Genomic DNA, 25,713 nt, shown 5'->3' on the forward strand with positions numbered 1-25,713 from the left:
AGGCAAGTCAGTTAAGAACAAATTCTTATTTTCAATGACAGTCTAGGAACAGTGGGTTAACTGGTCTAGGAACAGTGGGTTAACTGCCTGTTCAGGGGCAGAACGACAATTTTGTACCTTGTCAGCTCGGGGGTTTGAACTTGCAACCTTCCGGTTACTAGTCCAAAGCTCTAACCACTAGGCTACGCTGCCGCCTCTACACTCTAACCACTAGGCTACCCTGCCACCTCTACACTCTAACCACTAGGCTACCCTGCCGCCTCTACACTCTAACCACTAGGCTACCCTGCCGCCTCTACACTCTAACCACTAGGCTACCCTGCCGCCTCTACACTCTAACCACTAGGCTACCCTGCCGCCTCTACACTCTAACCACTAGGCTACCCTGCCGCCTCTACACTCTAACCACTAGGCCACTACCCTGCCGCCTCTACACTCTAACCACTAGGCTACCCTGCCGCCTCTACACTCTAACCACTAGGCTACCCTGCCGCCTCTACACTCTAACCACTAGGCTACCCTGCCGCCTCTACACTCTAACCACTAGGCTACCCTGCCGCCTCTACACTCTAACCACTAGGCTACCCTGCCGCCTCTACACTCTAACCACTAGGCTACCCTGCCGCCTCTACACTCTAACCACTAGGCTACCCTGCCGCCTCCACTAGGCACTCTAACCACTAGGCTACCCTGCCACCTCTACACTCTAACCACTAGGCTACCCTGCCGCCTCTACACTCTAACCACTAGGCTACCCTGCCGCCTCTACACTCTAACCACTAGGCTACCCTGCCGCCTCTACACTCTAACCACTAGGCTGACCATTCATAACATCAAGAAAATAGTTTCAACCCTTTACCTTTTCGGGGGAAAAAGAAAACAAGGCAACAGTAAACATCCCCCACATTCGGTGCCAGAAGAGTAGCGTTTTAAGTGTTGTTCACAAAATTCTAAATGGTGTAAAATCTATAATGGCGGACCATGTGGGGCCCTGAGGCAAATGTGTCACATTGTGAGGAGAGGGACCGATAGTATGTACAGAATTTCAGAACATTAGGTCAAACGAGGTGAGGGCTGTGAACTGTTCAAAGTTAGCATTTTCAATTTCTTATAGCGCCACCATCTGTCCAAGACGCATCATTCACCCATATTCGTCAAAATCGGGCCACTGCTGTGTGAGACATCGTGTGTGACTAACGTTGTACGAATGTTGGAACGTACTAACGGACAGAGTCAGATTCATAGTCCCCTCCCCGATTTCATCGTGGGGGACAAAAATAAGAGAAACACGTTCATCTCCCGTGGACAGACTACGTAAACAAAAATGGTAATCGAGCATCTGACCAAATGTCGGTGAGATTTTATTTCTGGGTTATTATCAGAGATCACACATAATTGGAAAAGGAAATGACAAACACGATATTGAGTGAGTTTCAGCAGACATACAGTTTGAACCCCTGAACAGACAAGGTGAAAAGTATCTGTCGTTCTTCCCTGGAGCAACGCAGATAACGCCACACAACAACACCCCCCGGGTGTCCATTTGTTATCCAATGAGGTCGCAGGGTAGGCCCGACGGCTCGGTGGACACAGCAGAGAGATTGAAAAAGCAATGGTGGTGCACATATCCACAATGTATGTGACGTAGTATACCATTTTCATTTTCTTTTGGCTTGTGAGTGATACTTTCAGAACTACTGGCTAAAAAGTATACAAAAGTATTTTTTTAAAGCGACTGTCTTCTTGAAGCTACGCCATTTTCAATACATTTTCTCCCACATGACCTTTAGTAATTCGAGTTGAGCATCAGCACTTCGTATTTGAGTGACAGCTAGCAAGGCTAAAAATTATACAAAAGTACTGGATCATCTCTTTAAATAACCAATAACAATTGTTGATGCAGGTTTAGGGTACTTCCTAATTGGCCCATTCTCTACATACTGTAGTGTCCTATTGGTCAATGCATGTTTACAATTCATGTATTATTTTATGTTCACCCTTTCCTGTTAAAATAGTGTGCTTGTGTGTGTGTGTGTGTGTGTGTGTGTGTGTGTGTGTGTGTGTGTGTGTGTGTGTGTGTGTGTGTGTGTGTGTGTGTGTGTGTGTGTGTGTACAGCCCTATGGGAACAGATTCCAGGGTTTTGACGACCTCTCGACTAAATTGTCTGTTTTCTGTTCTTCTTGTCTATACCTGTGACGAGAGAGAGAGACAGCGAACAGCGAGAGAGAGTGAGAGATTGAGATAGACACAGAGAGAGACAGAGAAATCAGAAATGAAAGCTAAAACCAAAACAGAGAGACTGCAACAGCCTGACAGTGAAACAAAAGAGAAGTTAAAGAAAACAACATGAGTACATCTCAGCCTTATGCAGAAACCTGGGATGAGAAACCTGAAACTGAAACACACACACACACACACACACACACACACACACACACACACACACACACACACACACACACACACACACACACACACACACACACACACACACGTGATTAAAGCGCACCCTCTTTCTCTGATCCAAACCCAACAGGGCCTGTGGGAGTATGACATCATGCACGAGAGAAACACAAGAGGGGTGTATGGGAGTATGACATCATGCATGAGAGAAACACAAGAGGGGTGTATGGGAGTATGACATCATGCACGAGAGAAACACAAGGGGGGTGTATGGGAGTATGACATCATGCACGAGAGAAACACAAGAGGGGTGTATGGGAGTATGACATCATGCACGAGAGAAACACAAGAGGGGTGTATGGGAGTATGACATCATGCACGAGAGAAACACAAGGGGGGTGTATGGGAGTATGACATCATGCACGAGAGAAACACAAGGGGGGTGTATGGGAGTATGACATCATGCACGAGAGAAACACAAGAGGGGTGTATGGGAGTATGACATCATGCACGAGAGAAACACAAGGGGGGTGTATGCTACCTATTCACACTACGTTAAAAACACTGTTACCACCTTTAGGAGGAAGAGGAAGAGGAGGAGGGGGGAGCAGATCAGGAAATACACTTCAGATATCAGAGGAAACAGGCATGTCATAGTTTACTGTGTTTTACTTAAGTGATAATGCCCGAGAAGCCGGTGATAATGCCCGAGAAGCCCGTGTTTGGAGGATATATTGACACGGGTGTTGTTTGGCCCGAGTCGAGGGCCGGCAAACCGTGCCAATACCCTTCAAACACCGGCTTCTCGGGCATTATCACCGGCTTCTCGGGCATTATCACCGGCTTCTCGGGCATTATCACCGGCTTCTCGGGCATTATCACCGGCTTCTCGGGCATTATCGCCGGCTTCTCGGGCATTAATCACTTTTATACGGGTTACCAACCTATTCAAATAATGATTGACATATTTGAATTAAAAACATTATTTTGACATTAATTTATTCATACCATTTTATCCTTCCACAAGATATAGTCCCGACACAAATCTAGGCTTGCTACCTAAACCAGCTCGGCGTTTATTCCATCGGTTCGGTTGCCAGAGACGCGACTCAGTCGTTTTAAATGTTTCATTGCCATACTGCCTGGCAACGTTCTTATCCCTTGCTTGCTAGCTAGCCAACTACGGCTAACTTACAGTCACGTCAAACAGTGCAGCCAGAATTTCAGCAATGTAGCTGCATTTGAATTTGTTTAATTTATTTGTATACATCCATAACAATGAGCCAATGAGTGCGCGATTTCCCCTGGCATAGAACATTTGCTCACTCGTCAGGACACTGTTGTTCAGAGGAGCTAGCCAATAACACATCTAACACAATCACTTCAATCTGAAGCTGGAAACACCTCAAACTAGCTGCACTTAATTTCGTTTTACATTTCTTTGTATATATCCATAAATCCATAAATATATATCCATAAAAATGATGCCAGATGATTCATGATTTAGACTGGCTGAGAAACGCTGTCTGCCTGCCTGTTTGTCTCATCCCGACTCTTACCATCAGACAGCTGGAGATAAAGTTTGAATATTGAAATAATGTTGTAAATGTCGGAGAAACAGACAGTTTATAAAAAAAATCTCCGGTGTTGAAAACGAAATCTTAGTCTAAAAGAGATGTGAGATAAAGTCTAGATGATTTTTATAGTGTTAATAAATTGCCTGGCTGGGCTGATGAGACAGTGGATTGTGCAGTCAGATGGAACAATAGAGTAAATAGACATTTTAACGCCATAGAGTTAGCAGGTGGTAACTTCTGGAATAGACACCGACTGGAATGCGGTTTTAACCAATCAGCATTCAGGATTAGACCCAGCCGTTGTATAATTTGTAGAGTTTTACACACGTTGAATCTGATCATCGCACAAGTGCAAATTATTCTGAATAATCTTCCCAATTTTCACAGTAACACATTCAACATGAGTCACAGTTTGAGAGAGAAGAGGAACCAGTTAAAAGGTCTTCTTCCACTTCCCTTCCCTTTAACTTCCATCAACAGTTATGTCTCTCAGACGTCTCCAGCCCAATTGCATTTGAAACCCCACAACCACATGTTAGTAAAACCTTATGACAAGTCATACCAGTTGTCTCCAAATACAGTGTGGAACAATAGCCCCACCTGGTGGGGAAGGGAGAAAAATATTTTGATTTAAGCTCATCTGCAGAAGATGTATGTAAATAATGAACGTAAAAAAATAATTGTGAATAATGAGAGAAGCAGTACTACAGTGTGACGTCATCTATAAATATGGGTGGATTCTTCTCCAAACGCTGACGAAGACTGCGGCCAAAACGCGTGCGTTTGTTCTGACCGTCTACTGCTAGAAAAATAGGTTAAAACGTAAAACGTATTTGCAGGTTTTTGTTCAAGTAAAAAGCATTTTTGAACCCTAAGACTTTTCGTTACTGCAAACATTTGAGCAGAGCACGTCAATGTCTCTGTCTAGAGACACCAACATATGACAGAAATCATTTTGTGGAGGAAACAAAAGACAAGGGAGACGTTTGAGGTGTGATCACATGATCACTTTAGTTATTAACATCCTTATTATATTATTATTATCCTGATTGTTATTAACATCCTTATTATCATATTATTATCCTGATTGTTATTAACATCCTTATTATCATATTATTATTATCCTGATTGTTATTAACATCCTTATTATATTATTATTATTATCCTGATTGTTATTAACATCCTTATTATATTATTATTATCCTGATTGTTATTAACATCCTTATTATCATATTATTATTATCCTGATTGTTATTAACATCCTTATTATATTATTATTATCCTGATTGTTATTAACATCCTTATTATTATCCTGATTGTTATTAACATCCTTATTATCATATTATCATCCTGATTGTTATTAACATCCTTATTATATTATTATCCTGATTGTTATTAACATCCTTATTATTATCCTGATTGTTATTAACATCCTTATTATTATCCTGATTGTTATTAACATCCTTATTATATTATTATTATTATCCTGATTGTTATTAACATCCTTATTATATTATTATCCTGATTGTTATTAACATCCTTATTATTATCCTGATTGTTATTAACATCCTTATTATCATATTATCATCCTGATTGTTATTAACATCCTTATTATCATATTATCATCCTGATTGTTATTAACATCCTTATTATCATATTATTATCCTGATTGTTATTAACATCCTTACTATGTTGATAATGTCATACATACACGTCATATAGCATTGGATTTTTCCACATTTTTCTGTGTTACAGCCTGAATTTAAAAATGGAGTCACTGGCCTAGACACAATGCCCCATAATGTAAAAGTGGAATTTCTTCTTTTTTTTTATGATTACAAATTAATTAAAAATGAAAAGCTTAAAATGTCAGAGTCAGTAAGTATTCCACCCCTTTGTTACGGAAAGCCTAATTAAGTTCAGGAGTAAAAATGTGCAAGTCACATAATAAGTTGCATGGACACACTCTATGTTCATTAATAATGTTTAACATCATGTTTGAATGATTACCTTGTCTCTGTACCTCTGCATACAATTATCTGAGGGGTCCCACAGTTGAGTAGTGAATTTCAAACGAAGATTCAAACACAAAAACCAGGGAGGTTTACCAATGCCTCATAAAGAAGGGCACCGATTGGTAGATGGGTAAAAATGTAAAATGCTGACATTGAATATCCCTTTGAGCATGGTGAAGTTATTCATTACATTTTTGATGGTGTATCAATATACCCAGTCACAACAAAGATACAGATGTCCTTCCTAACTCAGTTGCCGGAGAGGAAGGAAACCACTCAGGGATTTCACCATGAGGCCAATGGTGACTTCAAAACCGTTCCAGAGTTTAATGGCTGTGATTGGAGAAAACTGAGGATGGATCAACAATGTTGTAGTTACTCCACAATACAAACCTAAATGACAGAGGGAAAAGAAGAAAGCCTGTACAGAATAACACTATATCTATCGGAAAACCCAGTTCAGACTGCTTTCCACCAGACACTGGAAGATGAATGTACCTTTCAGCAGGACAATAACCTAAAACACAAGTTCAAATCTACACTGGAGTTGCTTACCATAAATGATCAAGGAACCTACCAGGTACAACCCTAAATCCGTAAACATGGCCACCCCCTTAGATATCATCCTGACCAACTTGCCCTCTAAATACACTGCTGTCTTCAACTAGGATCTCAGCGATCACTGCCTCATTGCCCGTGTCTGTAATGGGACTGCGGTCAAACGACCACCCCTCATCACTGTCAAACACTCCCTAAAACACTTCAGCAAGCAGGCCTTTCTAATCGACCTGGCCCAGTTACCCTGGAAGGTCATTGAGCTCATCCCGTCAGTAGAGGATGCCGGGCAGCTCTTTAAAAGTGCTTTCCTCACCATCTTAAATAAGCATGCCCCAGTCAAAAAATGTAGAACTAAGAACAGATAAAGCCCTTGGTTCACTCCAGACTTGACTGTCCTTGACCAGCAGAAAAACATCCTGTGGTGTACTGCATTAGCATCGAATAGCCCCCACGATATGCAACTTTTCAGGGAAGTTAGGAACCAATATACACAGTCAGTTAGGAAAGCAAAGGCTAGCTTTTTCAAACAGAAATTTGTAGCACTAATTCCAAAAAGTTTTGGGACACTGTAAAGTCCATGGAGAATAAGAGCACCTCCTCCCAGCTGCCCACTGCACTGAGGATAGGAAACAATGCCACCACCGATAATCTACGATAAACGACCCCCCCCACCCGCTTCTCCTTTACCCAAATCCAGATAGCTGATGTTCTGAAAGTGCTGCAAAAGCTGGACCCCTACAAATCAGCTGGGATAGACAATCTGGACCCTTTCTAAAATTATCCCTGCCAAAATTGTTGTAACCCCTATTACTAGCCTGTTGAACCTCTTTCGTATCGTCTGAGATCCTTAAAGATTGGAAAGCTGCCACGGTCATCCCCCTCTTCAAAGAGGGAGACACTCTAGACCCAAACTGCTACAGACCTATATCTATCCTACCCTGCCATTCTAAAGTCTTTCAAAAGCCAAGTTAACAGATCACCGACCATTTCGAATCCCACCATACCTTCTCCCCTATGCAATCTGGTTTCCGAGCTGGTCAAGGTCCTAAACGATATCATAACCGCCATCGATAAAAAGACAGTACTGAGCAGCCGTCTTCATCGAGCTGGCCAAGGCTTTCGAATCACCGCCATCTTATCGGCAGTCTCAATAGCCTTGGTTTCTCAAATGACTGCCTCGCCTAGTTATCAACTACTTCATAGACAGAGTTCAGTGTGTCAAATCTGAGGGCCTGTTGTCCGGACCTCTGGCAGTCTCTATGGGGGTGCCACAGGGTTCAATTCTAGGGCCGACTTTTTTCTCTGTATATATCAATGTCTCTCTTGCTGCTGGTGATTCTCTGATCCACCTCTACGCAGACGACACCATTCTGTATACATACCCACCACTGCAACCCGTATGCTCTCGATGGCTGGCCCTCGCTACATATTTGTCACCAAACTCACTGGCTTCAGGTCATCTATAAGTCTCTGCTAGGTAAAGCCTCGCCTTATCTCATTATTAATCGAACAAAAGGACCATTTGTGATGTTTATGAGACATATTGGAGTGCCAACAAAAGAAGCTCATCAAAGGTAAGGTATGATTTATATTTTATTTCTGTGTTTTGTGTGGTGCCTGCAGGGTTGAAATATGCTACTCTCTCTTTGGTTACTGTTGTGCTATCATCAGATAATAGCATCTTATGCTTTTTAAAAATCTGACACATTGGCTGGATTCACAACGAGTGTAGCTTTAATTTGGTATCTTACATGTGTGATTTAATGAAAGTTTGAATTTTATAGTATTTTATTTGAATTTGGCGCTCTGCATTTTCCCTGGCAATTGGCCAAGTGAGACTCGACTGTCCCGCCTATCCCAGAGAGGTTTAAATAAAGGTGAAATAAAAATTACTAAAAATAATAATAATAGTTGTAAAAATACCAAGAAGACAGTGAATGTTCCTGAGTGGCCAATTTACAGTTTTGACTTAAATCTAGTTGAAAGTCTACGGTAAGACCTGACAATGGTTGTCTAGCAATGATCAACAACCAACTTGACAGAGCTTGAAGAATGTTGAAAAGAATAATGGGCAAATGTTGCACAATCCAGATGTAGAAATTTCCTTAGAGACTTACCAATAAATAAAATAAATTGTAAGAAATGACTCAGGGGTGTGTTAACGTATATATATATTAGATATTTATACTTAATTTTCAATCAATTTGCAAACATATCTAAAAACATTTAATACATTTTGAATTCAGGCAGTACATTTTGGGGGGGGAATAAGTCAAGTCATATGAATACTTTATGTACGGAGAACAGTAGTAACGCCATGGTGCTACAGAATACAATACAGGAATAACAGTTCACCTCTATTAGAACATGTAGGAAAGTAACATAAGAGAGAGAGGAAGAGGGAGAGGGAGAGATTGAGGACGAGGAAGAGGGAGAGGGAGAGAGGGAGAGGAAGAGGGAGAGAGAGAGAGAGAGGGAAGAGGGAGAGCGAGAGCGAGGGAGAGAGAAAGAGAGAGAGATAGATAGAGAGAGAGAGAGAGAGAGAGAGAGAGGAGGGAGGGAGGGAGGGAGAGAGAGAGAGAGAGAGAGAGAGAGAGAGAGAGGGAGAGAGAGAGGGAGATGGAGAGAGAGAGAGAGGGAGAGGGAGAGAGAGAGGGAGGGAGAGAGAGGAGAGTGAGAGTGAAAGAGAGATAATCTTTTAGTTTTTTCTACTCCCAGAAACAGCTAGCTATTATGAAGAAGGGAAAAAAGGGATCTGCACCATTTGACACAGTTCTCTGTATCTCCTCAATCTGTTATGTCCCCATTAAAACCTCCAGTTCATGTACATATACTGTCCCCTGTCTGATGGCCCAGCAGCAGCAGCTGAGGAGGATGAAGAGCAAACTGTGCCTGAAAGACTAACAGAAACCTCATCCTGCATATTTGACACACCTTTTCCTGCATCTTTCCTGCATCTCTCCTGCATCTTTCCTGCATCTTTCCCGCATCTCTGCATCTTTCCTGCATCTCTCCTGCATCTTTCCTGCATCTCTCCTGCATCTTTCCTGCATCTTTCCTGCATCTCTCCTGCATCTTTCCTGCATCTTTCCTGCATCCCTCCTGCATCTCTCCTGCATCTTTCCTGCATCTTTCCCGCATCTCTCCTGCATCTTTCCTGCATCTTTCCCGCATCTCTCCTGCATCTTTCCTGCATCTTTCCCGCATATTTTCTGCCCATCTGACAGCTTTCCTGCCACCCATCCATCTTTTCTCGAGTTATGGAGATAGATACAGTGTCCTCAGAAAGATTTCAAGCCCCTTGACTTATTGCAGATTTTGTTGTGTTACAGCCTGAATTCAAAAATGTATTAAATATACAGTATGTTTTTTACTCACAATACTACACACAATACCCCGTAATGACAACATGAAAACATGTTTTTAGAAATCTTTGCTAATTTATTGAAAATGAAATACAGAATGAAATTTCTGAAATACAGAAATATCTCATTTACACAAAATCTTCAAAAACACCAGCAAATCAGCTCCAAGTGATTTTAAGTTATGAAATGTGTTCAAAAGAATTCCCACGCGTAACAGAGAGATATAGGGAGCTCTAAAAGTATCGGGACAGTGGCATATTTGTTGTTGTTTTGGCTCTGTACACATCGTGAATAATTATGAGTGAGAAGGTTACAAAATGCACAAATATCATACCCTCAAGACATGCTAACCTCTCATCGTTACAATAACAGGGAGGGGTTATCATGTTATATCATACCCTCAAGACATGCTAACCTCTCATCGTTACAATAACAGGGAGGGGTTAGCATGTTATATCATACCCTCAAGACATGCTGACCTCTCATCGTTACAATAACAGGGAGGGGTTAGCATGTTATATCATACCCCCAAGACATGCTGACCTCTCATCATTACAATAACAGGGAGGGGTTAGGTGTTATATCATACCCTTAACCTCTCATCGTTACAATAACAGGGAGGTTAGCATGTTATATCATACCCTCAAGACAAGCTAACCTCTCATCATTACAATAACAGGGAGGGGTTAGCATGTTATATCATACCCCCAAGACATGCTGACCTCTCATCGTTACAATAACAGGGAGGGGTTAGCATGTTATATCATACCCTCAAGACAAGCTAACCTCTCATCATTACAATAACAGGGGAGGTTAGAATTATTTGCGGTGGTAGGAGTCATCACAAGTCTTTACCTAATCATGGTAGCATCAACATTAATGTAGAAGTGTTTAGAAATATATTCAATTTTTATTTATAATAAAAGTGACACCAAAATGACACAACACGTGATTTACCATTGATTTCTAAATGGGCACAACATAATTTGAAACAGAACGTACACAAACAGAAAATTAATCCAACAAGTTTGTAGAGTCACAAACTTGATGTAGTCATTGAGTGCTATGAATATGGGATCAAATACTTCTGTTTTTCTACTTTAATGCACACAAGGGAATTTGTCCCAATACTTTTGGTCCCCTAAAATGAGGAGAATGTGTACAAAAAGTGCTGTAATCTCGAAACCGTTCACCCGATAAGGATGAAAATACCCTCTAATTAAAGCTGACAGTCTGCAATGTTTCAAATGCAAAGTGCTGGAGTACAGAACCAAAACAATAATAACATGTGTCACTGTCCCAACACTTCTGGATCTCACTGAATATGTGGTCATATACAAATATAAGCAAGGTTTTGAAATTGTTACATTTTAGTCAAATATTATATATTTTTGGACTTCTTGCAGTCAATTTGTAATTATATTCTTGCCCCCTGACCATCCACTCAAGGAAAAATCAGTCCGTGGCTGAATCTAGTTGATGATCCCTTCTATAGAAATTGTATAGAATCAGCTTGATCCCCTCCGTCGAAGATTCTTGGACCTTCTTTTTTGATATTTTCAGTGGTATTGTTAACAAACACGCCCCCATGAAGATAATGAGAATTATAAACAGGTTCAGCCTCTGGTTTGACAGTGATCTTGCAGAGTTACTCCACCTCAAGAATTGCATTTAGCGAAAAGCTCGGCACACGCATACTCAGGCTAACTGGCTCTCGTTCAGGCAAATGAGAAATAAGTGCACTCAGGCTATCCGGAAGGTCAAAGTTAGTTACCTTAATTAAGGAGCACTACTCTCTCTGTGGGTCTAACCCCAAGAAGTTCTGGAGAGGACAAAAATCAGTTAACCACCTAACTGAGGAACTCAATTTAACCTTGCGCAATACCCTAGATGCAGTTGCACCCCTAAAAACTAAAAACATTTGTCATAAGAAACTAGCTCCCTGGTATACAGAAAATACTCTGAAAATGCTCTGAAGCAAGCTTCCAGAAAATTGGAACGGAAATGGCGTCACACCAAACTGGAAGTCTTCCGACTAGCTTGGAAAGACAGTACCGTGCAGTACATAAGAGCCCTTACTGCTGCTCCACCAAACTGGAAGTCTTCCGACTAGCTTGGAAAGACAGTACCGTGCAGTATCGAAGAGCCCTCACTGCTGCTACACCAAACTGGAAGTCTTCCGACTAGCTTGGAAAGACAGTACCGTGCAGTATCGAAGAGCCCTCACTGCTGCTCCACCAAACTGGAAGTCTTCCGACTATCTTGGAAAGACAGTACCGTGCAGTATCGAAGAGCCCTCACTGCTGCTCCACCAAACTGGAAGTCTTCCGACTAGCTTGGAAAGACAGTACCGTGCAGTATCGAAGAGCCCTCACTGCTGCTCCACCAAACTGGAAGTCTTCCGACTAGCTTGGAAAGACAGTACCGTGCAGGATCGAAGAGCCCTCACTGCTGCTCGATCATCCTATTTTTCCAACTTAATTGAGGAAAATAACAATCCAAAATTTATTTTTCATACTGTCGCAAAGCTAACTAAAAAGCAGCATTCCCCAAGTGAGGATGGCTTTCACTTGAGCAGTAATAAATTAATGAACTTCTTTGAAGAAAAGATCATGATCATTAGAAAACAAATTACGTACTCCTCTTTAAATCTGTGTATTCCTTCAAAGCTCAGTTGACCCGAGTCTGCACAACTCTGCCAGGACCTAGGATCAAGAGGGACAATGATGAAAATAATCATGGCCTCTAAACCTTCAAGCTGTTTACTGAACTGTGGTCCATCTATCCACCGGATGTGTACCAAACTCACTAAAAGTCGCAGTAATAAAGCCTCTCTTGAAAAAGTCAAACCTTGACCCAGAAAATATAAAAAACTATCGACCTATATCGAATCTTCCATTCCTCTCAAAATGTTTTGAAGAAGCTGTTGCACAGCATCTCACTGCTTTCCTGAAGACAAACAATGTATACGAAGCGCTTCAGTCTGGTTTTAGACCTCATCATAGCACTGAGACTGCACTTGTGAAGGTGGTTACCTTTTAATGGCATCAGAACGAGGCTCTGCATCTGTCCTCGTGCTCCTAGACCTTAGTGCTGCTTTTGATACCATCAATCACCACATTCTTTCGGCGAGATTGGAAACCCAAATTGGTCTACACGGACAAGTTCTGGCCTGGTTTAGATCTTATCTGTCAGAAAGATATCAGTTTGTCTCTGTGAATGGTTTGCCCTCTGACAAATCAACTGTAAATATCGGTGTTCCACAAGGTTCCATTTTAGGACCACTATTGTTTTCACTATATATTTTACCTCTTGGGGATGTCATTCGAAAACATAATGTGACAATTAATCTTGATGGTTGTACAGTCGTCTCAAATAAAACTTTGAAGGACCTCGGCGTTGCTCTGGACCCTGATCTCTCTTTTGACGATCATATCAAGACTGTTTCAAGGACAGCTTTTTTCCGTCTACATAACATTGCAAAAATCAGAAACGTTCTGTCCAAAAATGATGCAGAAAAATTAATCCATGCTTTTGTTACTTCTAGGTTAGACTACTGCAATGCTCTACTTTCCGGCTACCCAGATAAAGCTCTAAATAAACTTCAGTTAGTGCTAAACACGGCTGCTAGAATCCTGACTAGAACCAAAAAATGTGATCATATTACTCCAGTGCTAGCCTCCCTACACTGGCTTCCTGTTAAGGCAAGGGCTGATTTCAAGGTTTAACTTCTAACCTACAAAGCATTACATGGGCTTGCTCCTACCTATCTTTCTGATTTGGTCCTGCCGTACATACCTACACGTACGCCACGGTCACAAGACGCAGGCCTCCTAATTGTCCCTAGAATTTCTAAGCAAACGGCTGGAGGCAGGGCTTTCTCCTATCGAGCTCCATTTTATGGAATGGTCTGCCTACCCATGTGAGAGACGCAGACTCGGTCTCAACCTTTAAGTCTTTACTGAAGACTCATCTCTTCAGTGGGTCATATGATTGAGTGTAGTCTGGCCCAGGAGTGTGAAGGAGAACGGAAAGTCTCTGGAGCAACGAACCGCCCTTGCTGTCTCTGCCTGACTGGTTCCCCTCTCTCCACTGGGATTATCTGCCTCTAACCCTATTACAGGGGCTGAGTCACTGGTTACTGGTCACTAGTTACTGGTGCTCTTTCATGCCGTCCCTAGGAAGGGTGCGTCACTTGAGAGGATTGAGTTACTGACGTGATCTTCCTGTCTGGGTTGGAGCCCCCCCCTTGGGTTGTGCCGCGGCGGAGATCTTTGTGGGCTATACTTGGCCTTGTCTCAGGATGGTAAGTTGGTGGTTGAAGAAATCCCTCTAGTGGTGTGGGGGCTGTGCTTTGGCAAAGTGGGTGGGGTTATATCCTTCCTGTTTGGCCCTGTCTGGGGGTATCATTGGATGGGGCCACAGTGTCTCCTGACCCCTCTTGTCTCAGCCTCCAGTATGTGTCGGGGGACTAGGGTCAGTTTGTTATATCTGGAGTACTTCTCCTGTCTTATCCGGTGTCCTGTGTGAATTTAAGTATGCTCTCTCTAATTATCTATTTCTCTCTTTCTTTCTCTCTCTCGGAGGACCTGAGCCCTATGACCATGCCTCAGGACTACCTGGCATGATGACTCCTTGCTGTCCCCAGGCCACCTGGCCGTGCTGCTGCTCCTGTTTCAACTGTTTCGCCTGCGGCTATGGAATCTTGACCTGTTCACCGGACTTGCTACCTGTCCCAGACCTGCTGTTTTCAACTCTCTAGAGACAGCAGGAGAGGTAGAGATACTCTTAATGATCGGCTATGAAAAGCCAACTGACATTTACTCCTGAGGTGCTGACTTGCTGCACCCTCGAAAACTACTGTGATTATTATTATTTGACCATGCTGGTCATTTATGAACATTTGAACATCTTGGCCATGTTCTCTAATAATCTCCACCCGGCACAGCCAGAAGAGGACAGGCCACCCCACATAGCCTGGTTCCTCTCTAGGTTTCTTCCTAGGTTTTGGCCTTTCTAGGGAGTTCTTCCTAGCCACCGTGCATCTACACCTGCATTGCTTGCTGTTTGGGGTTTTAGGCTGGGTTTCTGTACAGCACTTTGAGATATCAGCTGATGTACGAAGGGCTATATAAATACATTTGATTTGATTTGAAAAAGGTTAAAGACCTGGAGAATAAACCCTCTTCCTCACAGCTGCCCATGTCCCTTAATGTTGATGATGCAGTTGTTATTGACAATAAGCACATGGCTGAGCTCTTTAATAAGTCAGGATTCCTATTTGACTCAGCCATGCCTCCTTGCCCGTCCAACATTTCCTCATCTCCCACCCCTTGTAATGGGACTATCCCTGATGCTCCTCCCTCTTTTTCCCCTGCCCCGCTACAAAGTTTCTCCCTGCAGGCGGTCATTGAGTCTGAGGTGCAAAAGGAGCTCCTGAAACTTGGCCCCCCAAAAAAACATCTGGGTCAGATGGTTTAGACCCTTTCTTCTTTAAGGTTGCTGCACCTATCATCGCCAAGCCTTTCTCTAACCTTTAACCCTCTCAGGGGAGGTTCCCATTGTTTGGAAGGCAGCCACGGTTCATCCTTTATTTAAAAGGGGTAGATCAACCTGATCCAAACTGTTATAGGCTATTTCTACTTTGCCCTGGTTTTTGAAAAGTGTTTGAAAAACCTGTCAATAATCAACTGACTGGCTTTCTTGATGTCTATAGTATTCTCTCTGGTATGCAATCTGGTTTCCGCTCAGGTTATGGATGTGTCACTGCAACCTTAAAGGTCCTCAATTATGTCATCATTGCCCTTGATTCTAAGCAATGTGGTGCTGCTATTTTTATTGACTTGGCTAAAGCTTTTGATATGGTAGACCATTCCATTATTGTGGGCCAGCTAAGCAGTATTGGTGTCTCTGAGGGGTCTTTGGCCTGGTTTGCTAACTACCTCTCTCAAAGACTGCAGTGTATAAAGTCAGACAATCTGCTGTCTCAGTCACTGCCTGTCACCAAGGGAGTACCCCAAGGCTTGATCCTAGGCCCCATGCTGTTCTCAATTTACATCAACAACATAGCTCAGGCAGTAGGGAGCTCTCGCATGCATTTATATGCATATGATACAGTCTTATACTTAGCTGGCCGCTCCCCAGAATTTGTGCTAAATGCTCTACAACAAAGCTTTCTTAGTGTCCAACAAGCTTTCTCTGCCCTTAACCTTCTTCTGAACACCTCCAAAACAAAGGTAATGTGGTTTGGTAAGAAGAATGCCCCTCTCCCCACAGGTGTGATTACTACCTCTGAGGGTTTAGAGCTTAAGGTAGTCACCTCATACAAGTACTTGGGAGTATGGCTAGACGGTACACTGTCCTTCTCTCAGCACATATCAAAGCTGCAGGCTAAAGTTAAATCTAGATGTGGATTCCTCTATCGTAATCGCTCCTCTTTCAGCCCAGCTGCCAAACTAACCCTGATTCAGATGACCATCCTACACATGCTAGATTACAGAGACATAATTTATAGATCAGCAGGTAAGGGTGCTCTCGAGCGGCGAGATGTTCTTTACCATTCGGCCTTCAGATTTGCCTCCAATGCTCCTTATAGGACACATCCCACGTACTCTATACTCCTCTGTAAACTGGTCATCTCTGTATGCCCGTCGCAAGACCCACTGGTTGATGTTTATTTATAAAATCCTCTTAGGCCTCACGAGCTGCACCAAACACTCAAACAGTTTTATCACAATCTCTTCATTCAAATACTAAATCATGGACACTCTTACCGACAGTTGTGGCTGCTTTGTGAGATGTATTGTTGTCTCTACCTTCTTGCCCTTTGTGCTGTTGTCTGTGCCCAATAATGTTTGTACCATGTTTTGTGCTGCTACCATGTTGTGTTGCTATCATGCTGTGTTGTCATGGTGTGATGCTACCATGCTGTGTTGTCATTTTGTGATGCTACCATGCTGTGTTGTCATTTTGTGTTGCTACCATGCTGTGTTGTCGTTTTGTGTTGCTACCATGCTGTGTTGTCATGTGTTGCTACCTTGCTGTGTTGTCATGTGTTGCTGCCATGCTATGTTGTTGTCTTAAGTCTCTCTTTATGTATTGTTGTCTCTCTTGTCGTGATGTGTTTTGTCCTATATTTATATTTTTGTATTTATTTTTGTTATTATTACTATTTATTTTATTTTATTTTTAACCCCTTGCAGGAGGCCGTCATTCTTAAACTGACTTGCCTAGTTAAATAAATGTTAAATAAAATAAAATAAAAATCCCTGATGTAGAAGGATCTTTGGTGGTGATTACTGCTTTGATTAGTCTTGGGTATGTGCTTATCGGCTTTGATTAGTCTTGGGTATGTGCTTATCGGCTTTGATTAGTCTTGGGTATGTGCTTATCAGCTTTGATTAGTCTTGGGTATGTGCTTATCAGCTTTGATTAGTCTTGGGTATGTGCTTATCAGCTTTGATTAGTCTTGGGCTTTGATGTGCTTATCAGCTTTGATTAGTCTTGGGTATGTGCTCATCAGCTTTGATTAGTCTTGGGCATGTGCTTATCAGCTTTGATTAGTCTTGGGTATGTGCTTATCAGCTTTGATTAGTCTTGGGTATGTGCTTAACAGCTTTGATTAGTCTTGGGTATGTGCTTATCAGCTTTGATTAGTCTTGGGTATGTGCTTATCAGCTTTGATTAGTCTTGGGTATGTGCTCATCAGCTTTGATTAGTCTTGGGTATGTGCTTATCAGCTTTGATTAGTCTTGGGTATGTGCTCATCAGCTTTGATTAGTCTTGGGTATGTGCTCATCAGCTTTGATTCGTCTTGGGTATGTGCTTATCAGCTTTGATTAGTCTTGGGTATGTGCTTATCAGCTTTGATTAGTCTTGGGTATGTGCTTATCAGCTTTGATTAGTCTTGGGTATGTGCTTATCAGCTTTGCACATCTGGATTTGGGGATTTTCTCCCATTCTTCCCTGCAGATGTTTAGTTAGATGGGGAGTAGTGGTGAACAGCAATCTTCAAGTCTTTCCACATATTTTCAAATGGGATTCAACTATTGGTTTTGGCTGGGCCACTCAATGACATTCACATTCTTGTTATTTTAAATTGTACCTTTTTTTAACTAGGAAAGTCAGTTAAGAACAAATTCTTATTTTCAATGACGGCCTAGGATCAGTTCTGAAGCCATTCCAGCATTGTTTGGCTGTATGCTTGGGGTCATTGTCCTGTTGGAACTTAGATACTCTCTCCCAGCATTGTTTGGCTGTATGCTTGGGGTCATTGTCCTGTTGGAACTTAGATACTCTCTCCCAGTCTAAGCTCGTTTGCACTTACTTTGAAGCAGGTTCTCATCAAGGGTTTGCCTGTCTTTGGCTCCTTTCATTGTTCCCTCCATCCTAACCAGTCTCCTAGTCCCTGCCAAATTCATCCCCATTGCACGATGATAACACCACCATGCTTCATGTTAGGGGTGGTGTTAAGACTAGTGATGAGCTGTGCCTGGTTTTCTTTGAATTCAGGCCAAACAGTTCCATTTGTGTCTTATCAGACTACAGAATATTTTGTCTGGGTAGTTTCATATGTAACATTTCTCAATGATGGAGACCACTTTGCTTATGGAAACGTTCAACCCTCTGGAAATTGTTTTATACTCTTCCCCAGATATATATCTCAGAGATCAACGGACCATTCCTTGGACTTCATGGAATAGTTTCTGCTCTGACATCCACTGTAAACCGTGGGACCTTATATAGACAGGCGTTTTGTCTTTCTAAATCATGTCCAAACAATTGAATTGGACACAGGTGGACTCCAGTCATGTTGTAGTGACATCTAAAGGACGGTAAAAGGAAATTCAATGCACCTGAGCTCAATTTGGAGAGTCGTGGTAAAGGGGTGTGAGATATTTCTGTATTTCATTATTTTCATAGATTTCTACAAATATGTTTTTCACTTTGTCATTATGGGGTATTGTGATGTCATTATGGAGTTATTGTGTGTGAGAAAAAAATATATTTAATCCATTTTTGAATTCAGGCTGTAACACAACAAAATGTGGAATAAGTCAAGGGGTATGAATACTTTTTGAAGGCACTGTATGTGCCAAAAACACAATAACAAATACATTGTTATAATCACAATACTCTTGGCAGGCATTTATCCCCATAGCTGTCCATTCACCATGCCCATAACATGATACTAACTCACATTTACAAATGTTTGTTATTAATGCAATAATGTATTAATATACACTGAGTGTACAAAACATTAGGAACACCTGCTCTCTCCATGACATAGACTGACCAGGTGAATCCAGGTGAAGCTGTGATCCCCTTATTGATGTCACCTGTTAAATCCACTTCCATCAATGTAGATGAAGGGGAGGAGACATGTAGATGAAGGGGAGGAGACATGTAGATGAAGGGGAGGAGACATGTAGATGAAGGGGAGGAGACATGTAGATGAAGGGGAGGAGACATGTAGATGAAGGGGAGGAGACATGTAGATGAAGGGGAGGAGACATGTAGATGAAGGGGAGGAAACAGGTTAAATAATGATGTTTAAGCCTTGATACAATTCAGACATGGATTGTGTATGTGTGCCGTTGAGGGTGAACGGGCAAGACAAAAGATTTAAGTGCCTTTAAACAGAGTACGGTAGTAGGTACCAGGCCGCACTGATTTGTGTCAAGAACTGCAACGCTGCTGGGTTTTTCACGCTCAACAGTTTCCTGTGTGTATCAAGAATGATCCACCATCCAAAGGACATCCAGACAACCTGACACAACTGTAGGAATCATTGGAGTCAACATGGGCCAGCATCACTGTGGAACACTTTCAGCTCCTTGTCGAGTACATGCCCCGACAAATTGAGGCTATCCTGAGGTCAAAAGGGGTTGCAACTCAATACTAGGAATGTCTTCCAAATGTTTTGTACATAACCATACCTCATATCTATTTCTATCTTTTAAAAAAATCATTATTGAAGAAATTAAATATATTTACAATTCAGAGCTAACAAAATATTTAAATTATTTATGCAGAATCCAAAGGAATTTACAAAAAAATAAAATTAAATTAAACTGTACAACAAAAGAGAATAACAGAAGAACTAAATACATTTCAACAAATCATTTTGAATAATAATAATACAGTATCATTTACAAGCTAACTATTGGTCTGATTGAATCTAGGCCTAACTCTTGTCCAGTGTGAATTCGTCCTTTTTCTGTTTCGCTAAACCCATATATTTTTTAAAAGTTACATTTACATAATTTCATTGTTGATAATTTTGGCTCTAACAAACCCTAATCTAAGGCCTAATCCACAAGGTTTTGACATATAGGGTTTAAACCTAATCCCTAACTTTTTTGCCAGCTCTAGTTTCCTGTACAGCTCAATCTGAACCTAAGGTCCCTCCTGACACCAACAAATGCCTACAAAGCCACCAAGAAATGTGTTGGGGTTAATTTTAAGAGTCCCACCCTAAAAAATAGCCATATACTTTTTTCTATTACCAGAGAAAATATATACTCTTTTTCCGACTGAAACCCAGGGAAAGTGGCTGGTTGGACGCACCGTCACATATATAAGAATCATGTAGGGACCACAGGCATAGTCAGACGCTAGATACCTCCAACACAGCAGCCCTCTCTGTGGTTCTTTCTCAAGGACTTTAAGGCATACACAAGAAAAATGACTCTCTTTCTCTTTACATACTACCAATCAGAATAATTTGAAGCATTTAAAAAAAAAAACGTTTAAATATGATTTTTCTCTTTAGTAGACCCATTTTTACAATAGGGAGGTTTGGGTGGGGTTGGGGTTGCCATGGTGATTATACAGCCTTTCCAAACAACACATTCCGTTAAGAACACCTAAACACACCTCCGAAGTCATACGTTGTTTTCATTGGTCATCCTTCCTTCTTTATCCACCTCTACTGCCTTTCCATTCACACGTTTTTCCCCCTCAACAATGACACATGACATCATCATTAGTCAATAAATAAACGTGTGTAAGTATATGCATTTACAGTGCGTATGAGATAGATATATAGACAAGAGTTCAAAGCTTATTGAATCACTTGGTTTTGTCTGTAATCGTGGTACTGCAGCTCCTCCTAAAGCTGTGCAGTTGTATTGGTTAAGGGGTAGAGAGGCGGGGTAGGTGGGAGGAGCTAGGGTTTTGGGGTCAGAACAGGGGTGAAGACACTGTAAAAAGACACAAAACGTTGTCCGTCTGTTGCTAGGTTACATGCACTTGGCCCGGCTCTGCCCTTTTCTTTCCTGACAATTGCAGTGATAGGTCAGTTCGTCCCATCCATCAAAACAACAGGATGTGAAGGGAGGAGCCAGAGGATGTTATTGGGCTTGTCCAATCAGAGTCAGGTTTGACAGTCCATCGTTGGTAATCATTGGTGGTGCCACGTCCTGACAGGTTGCTATAACATACAGATGATGTGGTTAGCCGATACGTAAAATACGTATCCAACCTTTGTAAGATCTGGCGTCAGCAACGCCTGGGCAGAGGAACACACCCATAGCGTTAACAAGATGATGAAAATCAGGAATCTGGAGATTGAAGAAGAAGTTTAAACCGGTTGTCCATTTGTAATGAAGAAGCAAGTTTAAACCGGTTGTCCATTTGTAATGAAGAAGCGAGTTTAAACCTGTTGTCCATTTGTAATGAAGAAGCAAGTTTAAACCGGTTGTCCATTTGTAATGAAGAAGCAAGTTTAAACCGGTTGTCCATTTGTAATGAAGAAGCAAGTTTAAACCGGTTGTCCATTTGTAATGAAGAAGCGAGTTTAAACCGGTTGTCCATTTGTAATGAAGAAGCAAGTTTAAACCGGTTGTCCATTTGTAATGAAGAAGCAAGTTTAAACCTGTTGTCCATTTGTAATGAAGAAGCAAGTTTAAACCGGTTGTCCATTTGTAATGAAGAAGCAAGTTTAAACCTGTTGTCCATTTGTAATGAAGAAGCAAGTTTAAACCGGTTGTCCATTTGTAATGAAGAAGCAAGTTTAAACCTGTTGTCCATTTGTAATGAAGAAGCAAGTTTAAACCGGTTGTCCATTTGTAATGAAGAAGCAAGTTTAAACCGGTTGTCCATTTGTAATGAAGAAGCAAGTTTAAACCGGTTGTTCATTTGTAATGAAGAAGCGAGTTTAAACCTGTTGTCCATTTGTATTTACTCCACAAAGAGATGTGGAGATTGTCGACAGCTATATCACACACACTAAGAAAGCTTTTATTTTCTGTTTTATAACAAAACTACTTTTCCTACTTACGTCCTACTACAAAGCAGGGGATCTCTGGGTGAATGAACCTCAGAGAAAAGCATGTCGGCGTGGATCCATTGGATGACAAGTCCTTTAACCAGTCTCTGAAATGTTCCATTAACAATTAGCACTAGCATTAGAACTAGCATTAGAACTAGCATTAGCATTAGAACTAGCATTAGCATTAGCATTAGAATTAGCACTAGCATTAGAACTAGCATTAGCATTAGCGCGTTAGCATAGCATTGGCATTCAAAGAGTGGCACAGCTAGATGAATGATAGACAGCTAGGGATAGTATACAGTGTGTGATGGGGCCAAGGCAGTCAGTAGCTAGCCTTGTCTCCTTTCTGTAAAATATCCCCAGGCAGTTTGGTGTGTGTGTGTGAGTTTAGTGGACATCCATACATAGGGAAGTAATAGCGTATTTGTGCCTGCATGCTTGCACATTAATGCATGTTTATGTCTGTGTGTGTGTGTGTGAGTGAGTGTGTGTGTGTTTCATACGCCTCTCCATAGTACAATAATTACACTTTAAACCAGTCATATCAAGGTCTCTTCTCCATGAGTATCCCATCGTCTTGTGCTGTAGTATGCTGTATATCCATCTTTGGCCCTCTGAATCCTTTTCCCCTATCCACCTTCCACCCTCATCCTCTACTGTGGCCTCTGGGCCCTGGGTTCAGTCTAGGGTTGCAAGTCTAGGGTTCCGACAACTTTCCCGAAATCCCTAGGTTGGAGGATATACAGATGTCCTACTTATTCCCTCCTGATTCCAGGAATCTCCCAACCAGGATTCCTGGAAAACCTGAATTTTGGAATCCTAGTTGAGTCGGTCAGGTCAGAGTGGCCCCTGAGGCTCTTGGGGTGCCTGGCTGTCCTCCAGACCCCTCAGGGTAACGTAGATGAAAGGCACCAGGCCCCGCTGGGCCCCCAGGGAGCAGAGGAGCCAGTCGGAGTCAGCCCGGCTCAGGACACTCAGTACGTCCCCTTTATGGAAACTCAGCTGGTCAGGCTCTGTGGCTATGTGGTGGCACAGGGCACGCACCTCACTGGGGGGGGGGGGGGGGGGAGCAAGAGAGAGAAAGAGAGAAAGAGAAGGAGAGAGAGAAAGAAGGACAAAAACATATTATTGCTGGTATCCTGTATTTTTTAATTGTCCATGTTGTATTGCTGTGTTTTTAGTGTAATTTCATGATGTTGCTGTGTTTTTATCCTTTAAGTCTGATAAAAAAATCAAGAAGATAATCGGATATGTCGTATTTCGTACAGCTTTGGTTTATCTTACCACAGCTGTTTGGTTTGGGTCTCCTGTGGTGGCTGAGGAGGTGGAGAGGGTTGGTTCAGAGTGGGAGGGGCCGGAGGAGCTGAAGGCTCCACCCTCTTCACTGTCCCCACCCCCACCGTCTGGGCTAAGAGGTCCAGCACGGACATGTCCAGACCTGTCAGCCATCCAGACGGCAGCCTGCTAGGGACAAACAGAACAAAGAGAAATGTATCACAAAGAGTTAATTCATTTATTACCGTAGCACCTGTACATCACTTCACTTCAGTCACCTGCTCCTCTTGCTTTTGGATGGTCTCTGCTCTGCTCCATCTGGCCTGGAGGGGGGGCCACCACCACCCATGCTGGACCCAAACAGTCTGACCCAGCGCATGCTCTGGCCCTGGGAGGGGTCTTCAGTCTGGGCTGCTGGCTGGGTCGCTGTGGCTTCTGTGGCCCTTGCGGTTCCTGGATCCTTCTCTTTCTCCTTGTCCTGGGTGAGCACTGACTCTGGGGGACTCCCCATCCAGGATGGTCTTCCTCTTCCTCTGGACCCCATCCACTCACCACTGGAGCTGCTCTTCCTGCTTCTCTCCCTAAGAACCTCCTCTTCCTGGCTAGACTCTGCCCCTTCCACAACACCCTTCCTGGGGAGTGGGTGCTGACTCTGGCTCCGCCTCTCTGCAGACTTCTTCCTCTTCTCGCTCTTAACGAACTTTGACCCACCCTGAGCTGATTGGTCGATGTAGACCTGGGAACTCTGCATGAGCTGGTACCACCAGCCCGCCTGGCGATCACGCTCCTGCTGCTGACGACCCTCCTCCGCCCAATCCCTCTCTATCCCCTTCCTCCTCTCTTCCTTCTCTCCCTCCTCCTCATGGCTTACTCCTCCCACCCCCTTCACTCTCTTTCCTGTGCCCTTCCCCCTCCCGCTCTCTCTCCACAGGTTTGCAAATCCTGTCCCTACTTCGGTTGTCATTGGCTGTGCTTCTACAATCCCCACCCCCTCTCTCCTCGACCCCATCCTCTGCATCATCCCCTCTCTCCTCCCTCTCTCTCCAACCCCTTCCATCCTAGGCCACGTCCCCTCTCGTCTCAGCCCCAACCTTTCTCTGTTCCCCACCCCGCCTCCTTCCTTTTTAACCTCCGCCCCTTCTCTCATAGAATCTGCTCTCCGTGACTCAGAGCTCCACCCCCTCATGAGCTGGAAGGTGGAGCATGCTGATTGGTCCAGGCCCTGGCCAGCGGAGGCGGAGCAGAGCTGTTCCTTGCTTCTCAGGTGTTCCTGGTTCCTCTGGACCAATTGCGGCTCAAAGAGCAGATCCAGATCAAAGGGCAACAGAGACAGAGGCTGAAGGAGGAGGAGGAGCTCCTCCAAGAGAGGCTGGCACGGCCCCTGGGACAACGGCAGGAAACCCCACGGGTGGTAGTGAGCCGCTACGATGTCTGGGGGAACAGGCAGAGGAAGAAGAAGAAGAAGTAGAAGAAGAAGTAGAAGTAGAATAAGAAGTAGAAGTAGAATAATAAGTAGAAGAAGAAGTAGAAGTAGAAGAAGAAGTAGAAGAAGTAGAAGTAGAAGAAGAAGTAGAAGAAGAAGTAGAAGAAGAAGAAGTAGAAGAAGTAGAAGTAGAAGAAGTAGAAGTAGAAGTAGAAGAAGAAGTAGAAGTAGAAGAAGTAGAAGAAGAAGTAGAAGTAGAAGAAGAAGTAGAAGAAGTAGAAGTAGAAGAAGTAGAAGAAGAAGAAGTAGTAGAAGTAGAAGTAGAAGAAGAAGTAGAAGTAGAAGAAGTAGAAGAAGAAGTAGAAGAAGAAGTAGAAGAAGTAGAAGAAGAAGTAGAAGTAGAAGAAGTAGAAGTAGAAGAAGAAGTAGAAGTAGAAGAAGTAGAAGAAGAAGTAGAAGTAGAAGAAGAAGTAGAAGTAGAAGTAGAAGAAGTAGAAGAAGAAGTAGAAGAAGTAGAAGAAGAAGTAGAAGAAGAAGTAGAAGTAGAAGTAGAAGAAGTAGAAGAAGAAGAAGTAGAAGAAGTAGAAGTAGAAGAAGTAGAAGAAGTAGTAGAAGTAGAAGTAGAAGAAGTAGAAGTAGAAGAAGAAGTAGAAGAAGTAGAAGAAGTAGAAGAAGAAGAAGAAAAAGTAGAAGAAGTAGAAGAAGTAGAAGAAGAAGAAGAAGTAGAAGAAGAAGTAGAAGAAGAAGTAGAAGTAGAAGTAGAAGAAGTAGAAGTAGAAGAAGTAGAAGTAGAAGAAGTAGAAGAAGAAGTAGAAGAAG

General features: G+C 42.5%; 1 protein-coding gene across 7 annotated transcripts in view; it reads right to left on the reverse strand.

The window, feature by feature from the left end:
* Positions 1 to 18,908: 18,908 nt before the first annotated feature.
* The window catches only part of LOC115111149 (AP-4 complex accessory subunit RUSC2-like), a 77,311-nt gene continuing 70,506 nt past the window's right edge, over positions 18,909 to 25,713 (reverse strand). For 2 of the 7 annotated variants that reach the window (XM_065011360.1, XM_065011363.1), the window contains 3 exons: positions 23,750 to 24,902; positions 23,481 to 23,660; positions 18,909 to 23,244 (listed from right to left, as the gene is read on the reverse strand). In XM_065011360.1, the coding sequence (XP_064867432.1) occupies positions 23,034 to 23,244; positions 23,481 to 23,660; positions 23,750 to 24,902 (1,544 nt within the window). In that variant the 3' untranslated portion in view covers positions 18,909 to 23,033. The remainder of the gene's footprint in view (positions 23,245 to 23,480; positions 23,661 to 23,749; positions 24,903 to 25,713) is intronic. The other 5 variants (XR_010461423.1, XR_010461426.1, XR_010461425.1 and 2 more) reach the window with 5 other exon arrangements.

Source organism: Oncorhynchus nerka, linkage group LG27, assembly GCF_034236695.1.
Source record: "Oncorhynchus nerka isolate Pitt River linkage group LG27, Oner_Uvic_2.0, whole genome shotgun sequence".
NCBI classification, from domain to species: domain Eukaryota; kingdom Metazoa; phylum Chordata; class Actinopteri; order Salmoniformes; family Salmonidae; genus Oncorhynchus; species Oncorhynchus nerka.